Here is a 14,885-nt window from a genome sequence, read left to right on the forward strand (position 1 = left end):
ATCAAGAACTCTAAGCACATTCCAGATAAATGCACAGGAATATATTCCCAGCAGAGCCAGTGTAAGTGCCTATACAAAAGATAAATTCACAGTAAGTGACAGAATAACACTTAAGTAAATGACAATAGGCATGTTACCCACACACATCGTCCGGTGAACAGGGGTATGTTCCCAGCAAGGCCAGTGTAAATGCCATTGCAATAAACAAGTTCACAGTAAGTGACAGTGTAACACTTTAGTACATGAGCATAGGCACATTACCCAGACATCTAGTCCGATGGACAGGGGTATATTCCCAGCAGGGCCAGTGTAAGTGCCTATACCATAAAAAGGTTCACAGCAAATGACAGAATAACACTTTAGTAAATAACAATAGGCACATACCACAAACACATAGTCCAAAGGACAGGGAAGTATTCCCAGCAAGATCAATATAAGTGCCTTTCCAGGTTCACAGTAATGACAGGATAACACTTAGTAAATGATCATAGGCACATTACCCAAGCACATAGCCCGGTGGATATTCCACCAATTATAGCACTCACATGCAGTCACACAAGGGGACCTGAGGAAGTCACCACGAAATACGTATTGGGACTTTTTTTTTTCCCCTTGTGTGACTGCATGTGAGTGCTATAATTGGTGGAATATCCACCGGGCTATGTGCTTGGGTAATGTGCCTATAATCATTTACTAAGTGTTATCCTGTCATTACTGTGAACCTGGAAAGGCACTTATATTGATCTTGCTGGGAATACTTCCCTGTCCTTTGGACTATGTGTTTGTGGTATGTGCCTATTGTTATTTACTAAAGTGTTATTCTGTCATTTGCTGTGAACCTTTTTATGGTATAGGCACTTACACTGGCCCTGCTGGGAATATACCCCTGTCCATCGGACTAGATGTCTGGGTAATGTGCCTATGCTCATGTACTAAAGTGTTACACTGTCACTTACTGTGAACTTGTTTATTGCAATGGCATTTACACTGGCCTTGCTGGGAACATACCCCTGTTCACCGGACGATGTGTGTGGGTAACATGCCTATTGTCATTTACTTAAGTGTTATTCTGTCACTTACTGTGAATTTATCTTTTGTATAGGCACTTACACTGGCTCTGCTGGGAATATATTCCTGTGCATTTATCTGGAATGTGCTTAGAGTTCTTGATTAGGTGAACACATGTTTTTTGTAAAAGGCACTTACACTGGCCCTGCTGGGAGTACACCCTTTTGTGTGCACCTAAGTTGATCCATGCAGCCCCACATGGGGTTCTTTATTCGCTCTTATGTGTCATTTAACCTTTCTACTTGTCACAATTTTTTATATCCCATGTAATATTTATATGCTTGACCCAACCAATTAAAGTTTTTCTATGTGCAACTTTCGGTGTTGGTGGTTCTTGGGCCATAGGATATGATGTAATATAAGGCAAATTTAAAGACTTTTTTTTCTGCTGTTTCAAGTATGAGTGCTGTTCACAAGTTTGGGGAGGGTCTTAATTAGTCATAAAAGGCTGGAAAAAGAGATAATTAATCCAAACATGTGAAGCGCATTGTTCTTTGTGCCTGAAATACTTCTTAATACTTTAGGGGAACCAAACAGAATTCTGGTGGATTGAGGGGTTGAATAATAAATGACCCTCTGAATAAACTTTTCACAATTTAAAAAAAAAATAAAAAAAGAAATAACATTCTTTTTTGCTGCAGTGCATTTCACACTTCCAGGCTGATCTACAGTCCAAATGTCACAATGCCAAGTTAATTCCGAATGTGTAAACCTGCTAAATCTGCAGGGGGTTGAATACTACTTGTAGGCACTGTATATATATATATATATATATATATATATATATATATATATATATATATATATATATATATATATATATATATATATATATATATATATATATATATAAAGAAAAAACAAAAAGCCAGCACCAAATGTGCACCACAGCACTAAACATTCCAAACTGTACTTATTATAAAAATTTGGAGATTCTTGGCAAAAAATTGCAATTTCTTGAGCTGCTTCGCCACGTCACGGCAAATCTCATTTGAGGCAGTCCTACACTAAAATATTTTTATAAAATGTGCCATACGGCCTCACATATAAATAGTAGAACTGCTCTTAGCAGCACTCACCTGGTCTATTTCAATCCCGTACCCATGACTGAGTCATGGCTGTGGGTGGGACAGGTCCAAGCAAATGCTGCATGAAGTAAATAGCCTGTGGACAAAGCCTGATGACTTAATGTGAACAGTCACCAACCGCCAAAATCTAGACAGATGGAATACATCCCAAATTGGGGTGCATAGCAAGGTGGAGGTCAACCACCGACCAATTCAATGAAGAAAAAACAAAAAGCCAGCACCAAATGTGCACCACAGCAGTTTGGGGAGGGTCTTAATTAGTCAGAAAAGACTGGAAAAAGAGATAATTAATCCAAACATGTGAAGCTCATTGTTCTTTGTGCCTGAAATACTTCTTAATACTTTAGGGGAACCGAACAGAATTCTGGTGGATTGAGGGGTTGAGTAATAAATGACACTCTGAATAAACTTTTCACAATTTAAAAAAAAAAAAGAAATAACATTCTTTTTTGCTGCAGTGCATTTCACACTTCCAGGCTGATCTACAGTCCAAATGTCACAATGCCAAGTTAATTCCGAATGTGTAAACCTGCTAAATCTGCAGGGGGTTGAATACTACTTGTAGGCACTGTACATAGGGAACATGTAAGTTATAAAACGTTTTTTTATTAAATCATATTACACAATATTACAACACGGGAATAGGTAGGAAAGGGTTACTAGGCCACACATCACCCTGCTTGCAGGTTATAAAGCATATGGGACCTGACAGGTTCCCTTTAAAGAGAATCTGTCAGCAGGATTTTGTTACCTCATCTGAGAGGAGCATAATGTAGGCAAGGAAACCATGAAACCCATGATGTATCACTTAAAATACTGGGTGCAGACATTCTGGCACAGAGTTTTTAGTTTTAGCCATGTAATAGCGGTAAGAGAGCTGTCCCTTCCACACCAGGCTTTCCAGAGAGATCATACATTGACAGTGACATGTCAGAAAAGGAGGTATGACAGACTGCCATGCGCGTGACATTGCAATCTAGACAATAAATACTGCTGCTTTAAACAAACATAGAAAATAAACAACAGATTGGACTTTGACAAGACATGCATCCCTGAATTCTCAGTGTTAACAATTGCAGCATGCTGGCTTCAGCTTACATAGTAAAAACCTGCTGACAGATTCCCTTAAATCGCTGGCATCCAAAGATCTAAACATCTAAGATCGGAATTATTTGTAATAAACACTGGATACAAAATGCAGATTGTGTAAACTCGAATGCTTGTACTTTCCCAGTGCTGTAACTTTATGAAAAAAATGAAATGACTACTTCCCTATAAGAGAGTAAGTAACATTATGAAATTACATGGATACATCTGGTGTCAATAAGGCTACAAAATGATTACTACATAAGACTGATCATTTTAAACTGGACGAATAATAATAAAAATAGTAAGTAATAGAGTATGCAATGTCCTTACCATCCAACAAACAATCAAAATGAAGGCACTGTAAGTATTCTCTCTCTCTCATAAAGCCATTAAGAGGTGTAGCCCAGCCTTCTGCCAATACCTGAACCCACTGCATATCAACCTGCACAACGGAAAGAAATAGTCAATTTTCTTCTTTTTTTTTTTTACATAGCTGAATAGTAAGCATACTAAAGGAGTACTAAGACTTAAGGGTGCTTTACACGCTGCGACATCGCTAGCGATCTCGTTAGCGATGTAACACGCCAGATCGCACATACGATTTGCCGAGATCGCACATGTGACCGGCGCTACAAAAAATGACCTTTGTGCGATTATCTGCGATATGGCGTGTCACATCGCTAATGAGATTGCTAGCGATGTCGCAGTGTGTAAAGTACCCTTTAGCCCCATTTGGCTCATTTTAAGTGAATATGGTCAGAAGTAGGTCCTGCTTAGCTGGGAAACATTTCCATGCAGTACTTTGGCCCCTTATTCTAAGGGTTGGTTGGGCACTACGGTTTGCACCCTCGTCAAACAAAAAGAAGGACGATCCCAGCGACATGCCATCATGAGATGAAAATATTCCACACTTGAGCCAGTTTTTTCTCGCTAGGACTATACTACTCTACTACAGCAGAAATAATGGACACGTAAATGACTTTACTTTGAAAATCCTAGAATGGCTTTATTATCCTTTTTGAAAGTTTTCACTCTCGTTAATAAATTAAGCCTGAGCTTTTATAATGCATTACTTTAAACATCCTCAGAAATGCTCAGGATTATATAGCACACCTTTCATCGATTTTCAAAGTACACCAGTTTCCGCGGTCCAAGGGATCCATTTACCGTATATACTAGTGCATACGCCGACTTTTTCAGCACATTTTTTTATGCTGAAAAAGCCCCCCTAGCCTTATACTAGAGTTCCCTTGGTATGCTCTTACCTGCTTTTTGTGGACCACAGGCACAGAGACCCTTTTATGTCGGCCGGTGCGGAGAGCCGCTGCTGCCGTCAGCGCTTTATTTCAGTTGAATGATGTGTGGCACCGCAAATCATTCAACTGAAGTAAATAAAGCGCTGACAGCATAGCCGAGATCATCGAGGGGTCCACGTGGCTACAGTCCACAAGAAGCAGGTAAGAGGACACAGAGAACGAAGGACAAGTAAGAAGAATTGTTTGTGTGTGTGTGTGTGTGTGTGTGTGTGTGTGTAGAACAGCATAATAGGGGACAAGAAGGGGACCAGTATGATGACATTACTAAAGAATGGGCACATTACTATGGGGCACAAAGATGGGCATATTAATATGGGGCACAAGGATGGGAACATTACTACAGAAGACAAGGATGTGGCACTTTACATTTTATTGGTATCTATTTTATTTTTTAAATTTACCAGTGGCTGCTACATTCCCGACCCTAGGCTTATACTCGAGTCAATCAGTTTTCCCAGTTTTTGTGGTAAAATTAGGTGCCTCGGCTTATACTCGGGTTGGCTTATGCTCAAGTATATACGGTAATGATATATGCAGCTTGTATCGATAACAGATCTGGATTAAGCAAAGAAATTGGTGATCCAGCAATGGCTTGAAGCTCCCCATAATTCCAACAGTTGTTTGACATGTCTTACTGAATTAAATTAATTTCCAGAACTTTCTATTCACCTTGTTTATTTCTAATGCCGGCAATGTGTCCGCATCTGTCCTTGCCAGCTCCAGTTTGTTCTCTGGTACATACAACTCCTTGACTTCATAAGATGCGTCCACCGGCACTATATCCTATATGAGAGAAGAAACCAGAAAATACTTAGTATATTCAGCTGTTAGACAGATGCAAAGAGCTTATCAAAAAAGGGAGGTAAAACAACATGTAATATCAAAGTTCATAATGATTTTTTTCTGGCTCTGGAGTTTAATATTTCTTGCAATATCTTGAGGAAAAAATAATAAGTACAAGTGTTCTGTGGGTTTAGGTGAATATATTTTCTGGACAGAGCCCGTGGCTAAGATCATGGGAAGAACACAGATTTTTACAGTGCCCGGCCAATGAACCTGAAGAGGGCTCCAGGGGAAATTCATAAAGTACTGGGCTAAAAAAATATTCTGGGTCTACAGAGCTTAGCACTGGAGATTCTGCACCATCCTGGAGAGGCTTAACATGCAGAACATGAGGAAAGCGAAGGTGGCCAGATGCCTGCACAGAATACAGATGAAAATAGACACAAACAAGGTTAAAATGTTCACATTTTTCCAAATCTAAAAGTTAAAAAAATAAATAAAAAAAAGAAAAACAAAATGAAAAAACCCCACACACAACAATTGGAATTTGAGGGAAAACACCTGCATGCACTGTTTGGGTAAGGCTACCATTACTTCTGATCAGTCCCCAGCAACTTTAAGTGCTTTTTGGGAAATGAAGACATCTTGGAATAATGGCAGCTCCGCTACGAAGGACTAAACTATGCAAACTACGTTGGTCAGCAGATTGCTGAAGCATGTGGTGCAAAAGAAACAGATTTAAAGCAGCACCCAAACAATGGATGTTCTAAGTCCCCTGTTCCCTGTTTAATGCTCACCCTCCAGGGTCTTCATCTTCTGTAATTGCGGTTCTGGGTGGTCTTCTGCAGTTTGTGACCTGCCGGCTGCTCCAGTGTTTAATGGAGTGTGTCGGAGGTCACAACTCAATACACGTCTATGAGAGCCTCGATCTGTCGCTGATAAGCTTGCATTGAAAGATTGTGATGTAACTTATGGCTAGTCAGACGTTATGGGCATAAGATGGCACCGTAGCACTGGATGGATGTTGGAAAAGGAAGAAACACATGGGACAGGTGACTTAGGGGCACTTTGCACACTACGACATCGCAAGCCGATGCTGCGATGCCGAGCGCGATAGTCCCCGCCCCCGTCGCAGCTGCGATATCATGGTGATAGCTGCCGTAGCGAACATTATCGCTACGGCAGCTTCACATGCACTCACCTGCATTGCGACGTCGCTCTGGCCGGCAAACCGCCTCCTTCCTAAGGGGGTGGGTCGTGCGGCGTCATAGCGACATCACACGGCAGGCGGCCAATAGAAGCGGAGGGACGTAAACATCTCGCCCACCTCCTTCCTTCCGCATAGCCGGCCGGGACGCAGGTTGGAGATATTCCTCGCTCCTGCGGCTTTACACACAGCGATGTGTGCTGCCACAGGAACAAGGAACAACATCGTAAGATCGGTCTTTCCCAATTCATGGAAATGACTGACGCTACAACGATGATACGATTACGATGCTTTTGTGCTCGTTAATCGTATCAAAAATGCTTTACACACTACGATGTCGAGAGCGACGCCGGATGTGCGTCACTTTCGATTTGACCCCACCGACATGGCACCTGCGATGTCATAGTGTGCAAAGTGCCCCTTAGATTTAAAGCACTACTTTGGTGGTGAAAAAAAAAAGCCCAAAAATGCTAGTGCTTTAAACAACTTCTGGAAGTAATATCTGCACAAGACCTGTTGGTCATGAGCTTTACAAAAGAGGTGTCCATGGTCAAATTGTGACGGTAATGTTAATATTGCTGTAACAAACAGACTTTGGCCATTTGTATGCTATTTGTATGCTTCCAACCTTGCGGAACAGTTTGGAGAAGGCTCGTTCTTTCAGCATGACTATGCCCCAGTGCACAACGCAAGGTCCATAGAAATGTGAATTGACTATCTTGGTGTGGAAGAACTCACATGGCCAGCACAAAGATTGGACAAAATCAGTACCTGACCAAAAATAAAAAAACACAACAGCACTCCTCTGGCTAAATGAGCACAGATACAAGCTTATTCCAGTTACAAGCTCCACACGTCTGGGTTATGGAGCATTAGTAACTACAGTTATGCTCAAAAGTTTACATACCCCGGCAGATTTTTTTTGCTTTCTTGGCCTTTTTTCACAGAATATGAAATGAAAACATAAAATCTTTTTTTTCACTCGTGGTTAGTGGTTGGGTGAAGCCATTTATTGTCAGACTACTGTATTTTCTCTTTTTAAATCATCGTGACAACCAAAAACATCCAAATGACACTGATCAAAAGTTCACATACCCTGGAGATTTTGGCCTGATAACATGCACAGAAGTTGACACAAATGGGTTTGAAAGGCTAATAAAGGTAACATCCTGTTTGCATGTAATCAGTGTGTGCGCATAAAAGCTAAGTGACTTTCTTGGATCCAGACAGACTCTTGCATCTTTTATTCAGCCACTGACCTTTCTGGATTGTGAGAGTTATGGGGAAAGCAAAAGAATTTGCGGGATTACGGTAAAAAATGGTTGACCTGTATAAATCAGGAAAGGGATACAAAAAGATATCCAAGCAATTGAAAATGCCAGTCAGCAGTGTTCAAACTGTGATTAACACATGGAAAATCAGGGGCTTTGTAAAAACCAAATCACAATCAGGTAGACCAACAAAGATTTCGGCCACAACTGCCAGGAAAAACCCACAAATAACATCAGCTGAAATGCAAAACGCACTGAAAACTAGTGGTGTGGCTGTTTCAAGATACACAATAAGGAGGTGCTTGAAGAAAAATGGGCTGCATGGTTGAGTCGCCAGAAGAAAATCATTATCGAGCAAATGCCTCAAAATATCTCGTCCACAATAAGGCAAACACCACAGAGACAAGCCTCCAAACTTTAAGAACAAGGTAATTTGGAGTGATGAGACCAAAATCAAACTTTTTGGCCATAACTATAAACGCTGCATTTTTAGAGGTGTCAACAAGGCCTATGATGAGAGGAACACCATTCCTACTGTAAAGCATGAAGGTGGATTGCTGATGATGTGAGATTGTGTGGGGTACAAAAGGCACAGGAAACTTAGTCAAAGTTGAGGGAAAGATGAATGCAGCATGTTATAAGCAAATGCTGGAGGCAAATTTGCACTCATCAGCCCAGAAGCTGCACATGGGACGTACTTGGACGTTCCAACATGACGATCGAAAACACAAGACCAAGTCGACCTGTCATTGGCTACAGCAAAATAAAGTGAAGGTTCTGGAGTACCCATCTTAGTCTCCTGGCCTCAATATCATTGAGCTACACTGGGTAGAACTCAAGTGCGCAGTTCATGCAAGAAAGCCCAGGAATTTACAGGAACTGGAGGCTTTTTGCCAAGAAGAATGGGCAGCTTTACCATCTGAGAAAATAAAAAGCCTCATCCACAACTATCACAATGGAGTTTGAGCTGTCACTGATGTTAGAGGAGGCAATACACAGTATTAAGAACTGGGGTATGGGAACTTTTGATCAGAGTAATTTGGATGTTTTTGATTGTCATTAGGTTCTAAAAAGAGAAAACACAGTAGTTTGACAATAAATGGCTTCACCCAACCACTAACCTTGATTGGGAAAAAAAAAAAAATTGTGTTATTCATATTCTCTGAAAAAAGGCCAAAAAAAGCGCAAAAAATCTGCAGGCTGTGTACACTTTTGAGCACAACTGTACCTGTGAGCAGCCAGTTGGCACAAATTAACATACCTGTGTCCTGAAGGTGGACAGGCGATACCATTATATGTATGGCAGGTAGTATGTATGATAACCAGTATACATTAAATATGGCACATATGCCAGTAAAACAAAGTTAAGATAAAAACAACTGAAAAGCTTTCACGGAAATCAATGCAAGTTCCCAACAACAGTGTATGAAAGGGGATCTTCTAAAACCCTATTTCTACAGTCTGATCTGGCAGCAGAGAAATGTGCGTGACTGCAGTCTTTAAATTCTTATTATGTATTTCAGGTGTGCTATCCCTTTAAGGGTGCTGAAAAAAAGCATGTACTGTACTTGCTCACCAGACAGCTGAGGAAACATGCATTAGAAAGTGATTCACTGTGATTAGAAGGAAGTCACTTACAATATTACTCTGCTTAGAAAAATACAAGTGTCGTCTTAGCGGACAATAAATATTACACATGAAAGGATGGAAATTGTTGTCATAAAGAAAAAGCAAACACGCCCCGGCACCAATGATGTATACCCCGATCCGGCCAAATATGCAGCTTGTAATTGGAAACTGAAAATGATTAGTACAAGGGATGAGTTAAAAATTCCAGATACAAGACGGCTGCACCACCATACATCAAACACTCTGGAGAAGAACAAGCTCTTTGTAGCGTGCTTGCTGCTCGGTGATAAAGAGCAGACTTGGTCTGTGGAGCATCTCTGAAAAGCACAATAATGGCCTGTAGCACAGGGATGGGCGGCGGATGAACTACATCTCCAACAAAGCGATCAGCAGCTATCAGGGCCACCTCATCCATGCAGTACTTATGAACTGGCAATAGCTACCAACGGCACCTGTTCATAAAGTTCATCAAACACTTAATCTATAAAGTAATTTTCAATCTAGATGTTATTTTTAACATCTGTGTGTTTTTTGCTTTCTTATTTTTGTTAACTAATACCACTCAGTTAAGTCCCTTCAAGTTAAAGGGGTATTCCCGCCTCCAAGATCATATCCTAATTAGTGATGAGCGAGTATGCTTGTTACTACTCGGTACTCGCACGAGTATCACTGTACTCGGGCTACTCGGCGGGGACCGAGTAATCTCGCGATACTCGTGCTGTACTCGTGGTCTTCATCCCTGCATGTTGGCGCTCTTTTGAGAGCCAGCCCTCATGCAGGGATTGGCTGGCAGACCACTGCAATGCCACAGCCCTGTTAGTTGTGGAATTGCAGTGATTGGCCGGCCTGCACAGCGTGACCGAGCCTTTATACCGGCGGGCGCGCTGTGCTCTGTACACAGCCATCTCATATTCCCTGCTTTCCACGCCCACAGGCGCCTATGATTGGTTGCAGTGAGACATGCCCCCACGCTGAGTGACAGGTGTCTCACTGCACCCAATCACAGCAGCCGGTGGGCGTGTCTATACTCTGCAGTTAAATAAATAAATAAATTAAAAAAACGGCGTGCGGTCCCCCCCTATTTTAATACCAGCCAGATAAAGCCATACGGCTGAAGGCTGGTATTCTCAGGATGCGCAGCTCCACGTTATGGGGAGCCCCCCAGCCTAACAATATCAGTCAGCAGCAGCCGCCCAGAATTGCCGCATACATTAGATGCGACAGTTCTGGGACTCTACCCGGCTCTTCCCGATTTACCCTAGTGCGTTGGCAAATCGGGGTAATAAGGAGTTAATGGCAGCCCATAGCTGCCACTAAATCCTAGATTAATCATGTCAGGCGTCTCCCCGAGATTCCTTCCATGATTAATCTGTAAATTACAGTTAAAAAACACACACACCTGAAAAAATCCTTTATTAGAAATAAAAAACAATAACAAAGTCCCTCATCACCAATTTATTAACCCCGACAAACCCTCCATGTCCGGCGTAATCCACAGTCCTCCAGCGTCGCGTCCAGCTCTGCTACATTCAGGTGACAGGAGCTGCAGAATACACCGCCGCTCCGGTCAGCTTCACACAGCAACTGAGGTGAGTAGCGCGATCAGCTGCTGTCAGTCAGGTAACTCACGGCCACCGCTGGATCCAGCGGTGGCCGCGGGTAACCTCAGTGACAGCAGCTGATGATGGGTGCGGTAGTGTCGGGATGTGTGCAGGAATGATGAGGGCTGTAGTGTCGGGCTGTGTGCGGGGCTGTGTGCGGGGATGTCGGGCTGTGTGCGATGTGTGCGGGGGTGTCGGGCTGTGTGCGGGGATGTCGGGCTGTATGCGGGGATGTCGGGCTGTGTGCGGGGATGTCGGGCTGTGTGCGGGGATGTCGGGCTGTGTGCGGGGATGTCGGGCTGTGTGCGGGGATGTCGGGCTGTGTGCGGGGATGTCGGGCTGTGTGCGGGGATGTGTGCGGGGATGTCGGGCTGTGTGCGGGGATGTCGGGCTGTGTGCGGGGATGTCGGGCTGTGTGCGGGGATGTCGGGCTGTGTGCGGGGATGTGTGCGGGGATGTCGGGCTGTGTGCGGGGATGTCGGGCTGTGTGCGGGGATGTCGGGCTGTGTGCGGGGATGTCGGGCTGTGTGCGGGGATGTCGGGCTGTGTGCGGGGATGTCGGGCTGTGTGCGGGGATGTCGGGCTGTGTGCGGGGATGTCGGGCTGTGTGCGGGGATGTCGGGCTGTGTGCGGGGATGTGTGCAGGGGTGTCGAGCTGTGTGCGGTGATGTCGGGCTGTGTGCGGGGATGTCGGGCTGTGCGCGGGGATGATGGGTACTCTCTCTCTCTCGGCCCAAAGAAAACTTAACGCAATGCGTTATTTCACTGGAATCCGTGGCCTTTATTATCACACTTTTTGCAAGGCATCCGTCACATGCGTTACACAACGCAATGTGACGGATGCCGTTCAACACAAGTGTGAAACTAGCCTTACCCGTGGCCACCGCTGGATCCAGGTAACCTCAGTGACAGCTCAGCTGATCGCTATACTCACCTCAGTTGCTGTGTGGAGGTGACCGGAGCGGCTGTGTCTTCTGCTGCCCCTGTCACCTGCATGCAGCAGAGCTGGATGCGACGCTGGAGGTCCGTGGAGTACGCCGGACATGGGTTTGTCGGGGTTAATAAATTGGTGATGAGGGACTTTGTTATTGTTTTTTATTTATAATAAAGGATTTTTCGGGTGTGTGTGTTTTTTTACTGTCACTTACAGATTAATCATGGAAGGAATCTCGGGGAGACGCCTGACATGATTAATCTAGGACTTATTGGCAGCTATGGGCTGCCATTAACTCCTTATTACCCCGATTTGCCAACGCACTAGGGTAAATCGGGAAGAGCCGGGTACAGTCCCAGAACTGTCGCATCTAATGTATGCGGCAATTCTGTGCGGCTGCTGACTGATATTGTTAGGCTGGGGGGCTCCCCATAACGTGGAGCTCCCCATCCTGAGAATACCAGTCTTCAGCCGTATGGCTTTATCTGGCTGGTATTAAAATTGGGGGGGACCGCATGCCGTTTTTTTAAATTATTTAATTATTTATTTCACTGCACAGTATACACACACACACACCGGCTGCTGTGTTTGGGTGCAGTGAGACACCTGTCACTCAGCGTGGGGGCGTGTCTCACTGAAACCAATCATAGGCGCCGAAAAGCAGGAAAGTAGGGAATACGAGATTGTTTAATGAGCGGCCGGCTTTTTCAAAAGAGGAAAAGCCGCCGGAGTTTAGTGAACAGTCGTGCAGCGCCGCGCCGGAGATCGGGGAACGGTAAGTAAGAGAGAGGGGGGAGACTGACCGACAGACTGTGAGAGGGGGACAGACAAGACAGAGACCGACAGAGCGAGACCGACCGACGGGAGATAGAATGAAAAAAAAAATGACCGACATCGCTAGTAAAAAGCACAAAACGTGCGTTTTGGACATCGGACTGCCACACAATGTTTTACGTAATATCTTTCATGTATTAATCTCAAAAAGTAACATACACCAGCTCTATCTCACTATTGGGTATGTGCCCTTAACATTTCCGCCATGAAAATTCATTTTGGTGTCATTTTAGAAGGTTTTCTGGTGAGTCCGTAAAAATGGCGTAAAATGCGGACAAAATTGTTCACAGCTGTGACTTTTGAGTGATAAATGCTTCAAGGGGTCTTCCCCATGCTGTTGCCATGTCATTTGAGCACTCTTCTGAGACTTTTGTGACATTTTTAGGGTTTCTACATGCTGCCGGGGGTCATTTCATAAAAATACTCGGGTCTCCCATAGGATAACATTGTAGAAAAAAGATTCCGGTCTTTGTGAGCGCTAGTAATAGATCTTTGGTCTTTGATCTTTTAAGAAATTTGGCTTTATTATTAATAACATAAAGCTCTTGTATTAACACAACGCGTTTCAGCAAGATACACTTGCCATCCTCAGGTGTCCTGAAACGCGTTGTGTTAATACAAGAGCTTTATGTTATTAATAATAAAGCCAAATTTCTTAAAAGATCAAAGACCTATTACTAGCGCTCACAAAGACCGGAATCTTTTTTCTACATGCCTACTCCCATAAGGGAATCCGGGTAGAGCTGCTGTGAGTAATAGAATCCATCAGATCATTTGAACTAACAGCGGGAGGACGCAGGTCCGCACAGAGCTCCAGGATTCAAAAAGTCGGTGAATCTGAAGCCAGCAGCGGCAACAAACCTGGATCCACCCAGCAAAACAACGGATAACGCCAGCTGAGACAGTCCCTCATCCCCCAGAGGAATTATACATCTAACACCGGGGTTGTGCGAGGGCGCACAACCTAACCAGGTGAGCAATTCTATAATATATATATACAGAAATCACTCCACGGGTGCTTCTCATATGCGCTATATTTTTATCTCTACAGTGATAGGATAACATTGGGCTCGGTGCTCGGGCCGAGTACACGAGTATCTTGGGATGCTCGGCCCGAACCTCGAGCACCCGAGCTTTTTAGTACTCGCTCATCACTAATCCTAATATGTAGTAGGTGTAATAATAATATTAATCAAATACCTCCAATTAGAAAAGTAGTATAGTTCTTGTGATCAGCTATGTCACTTACCTCATGTTCAGGGCATTGCAGGACCTTAGGTGTCCATCCATAGTTACAACCAAGCATATAGTCACACGTAATTGCTCGTGGTCATAACCACGGATACCGAGGGTCCTGCAATGCACTGAACAGGAGATAGACGACATAGTTCTTCTGATTCACTGTCGCTTATCTCATGTGCAGGGCATTGCTGGACCTTAGGTATCAATAGTTACAACCAAGAATATAGTCACACATAGTTAGTTGCTTGTGGTCATAACCATGGATACCTAAGGTCCTGCAATCACCTGAACATGAGATAAACAACATAGTTCTTCTGATTCACTATGTTGCTTATCTCATGTTCAGGGTATTGCAGGACCTTAGGTGTCCATAGTTACAGTCACACATATAGTTGAAGTTAGTTAGGTATCCATGGTAATGACCACAAGTAACTAAGATCCTTAGATATTATTACACCTATTACATATTGGGATAGGATCTTGCAGATGGGAATAACCCTTTAAAATTAGAAAAAGGTGATTCCTTTTCATGAGCCACTAAACCGTCAACAGCATTTGATATCGGTCAGATGGCTCAGTATCTACTAACTTTCCAAAGCAGACAGAAATGAGGGTTTTTTTTCTAAACGTGTGAGGGTAGTTAGACTGTGGAGGACGTTGCCAAGCTATGTAATAATGGCAAAGGCACTGGAAAAGTAAAAAGAAAAAACTGGATGCCTTACAAGTGATCACATCAATAGCTAGAGAACTTAAAATTAAATTATAAGTGATCCAGGGAACCGGTCTGACTGTAGAGAGGAAATTAATTCTGCTTTGTCCCGAA

At 43.4% G+C, this 14,885-nt stretch overlaps 1 protein-coding gene across 1 annotated transcript in view; it reads right to left on the reverse strand.

Moving 5' to 3' along the window:
• The window catches only part of PAPSS1 (3'-phosphoadenosine 5'-phosphosulfate synthase 1), a 174,858-nt gene that overhangs the window by 90,941 nt on the left and 69,032 nt on the right, over positions 1-14,885 (reverse strand). Inside the window, exons 6-7 of the mRNA XM_075350584.1 lie at positions 5,231-5,344; positions 3,576-3,687 (exon numbers count right to left, since the gene is read on the reverse strand). Of these exons, the coding sequence (XP_075206699.1) occupies positions 3,576-3,687; positions 5,231-5,344 (226 nt within the window). The remainder of the gene's footprint in view (positions 1-3,575; positions 3,688-5,230; positions 5,345-14,885) is intronic.

This window comes from Anomaloglossus baeobatrachus, chromosome 1 (genome assembly GCF_048569485.1).
Source record: "Anomaloglossus baeobatrachus isolate aAnoBae1 chromosome 1, aAnoBae1.hap1, whole genome shotgun sequence".
NCBI lineage: Eukaryota > Metazoa > Chordata > Amphibia > Anura > Aromobatidae > Anomaloglossus > Anomaloglossus baeobatrachus.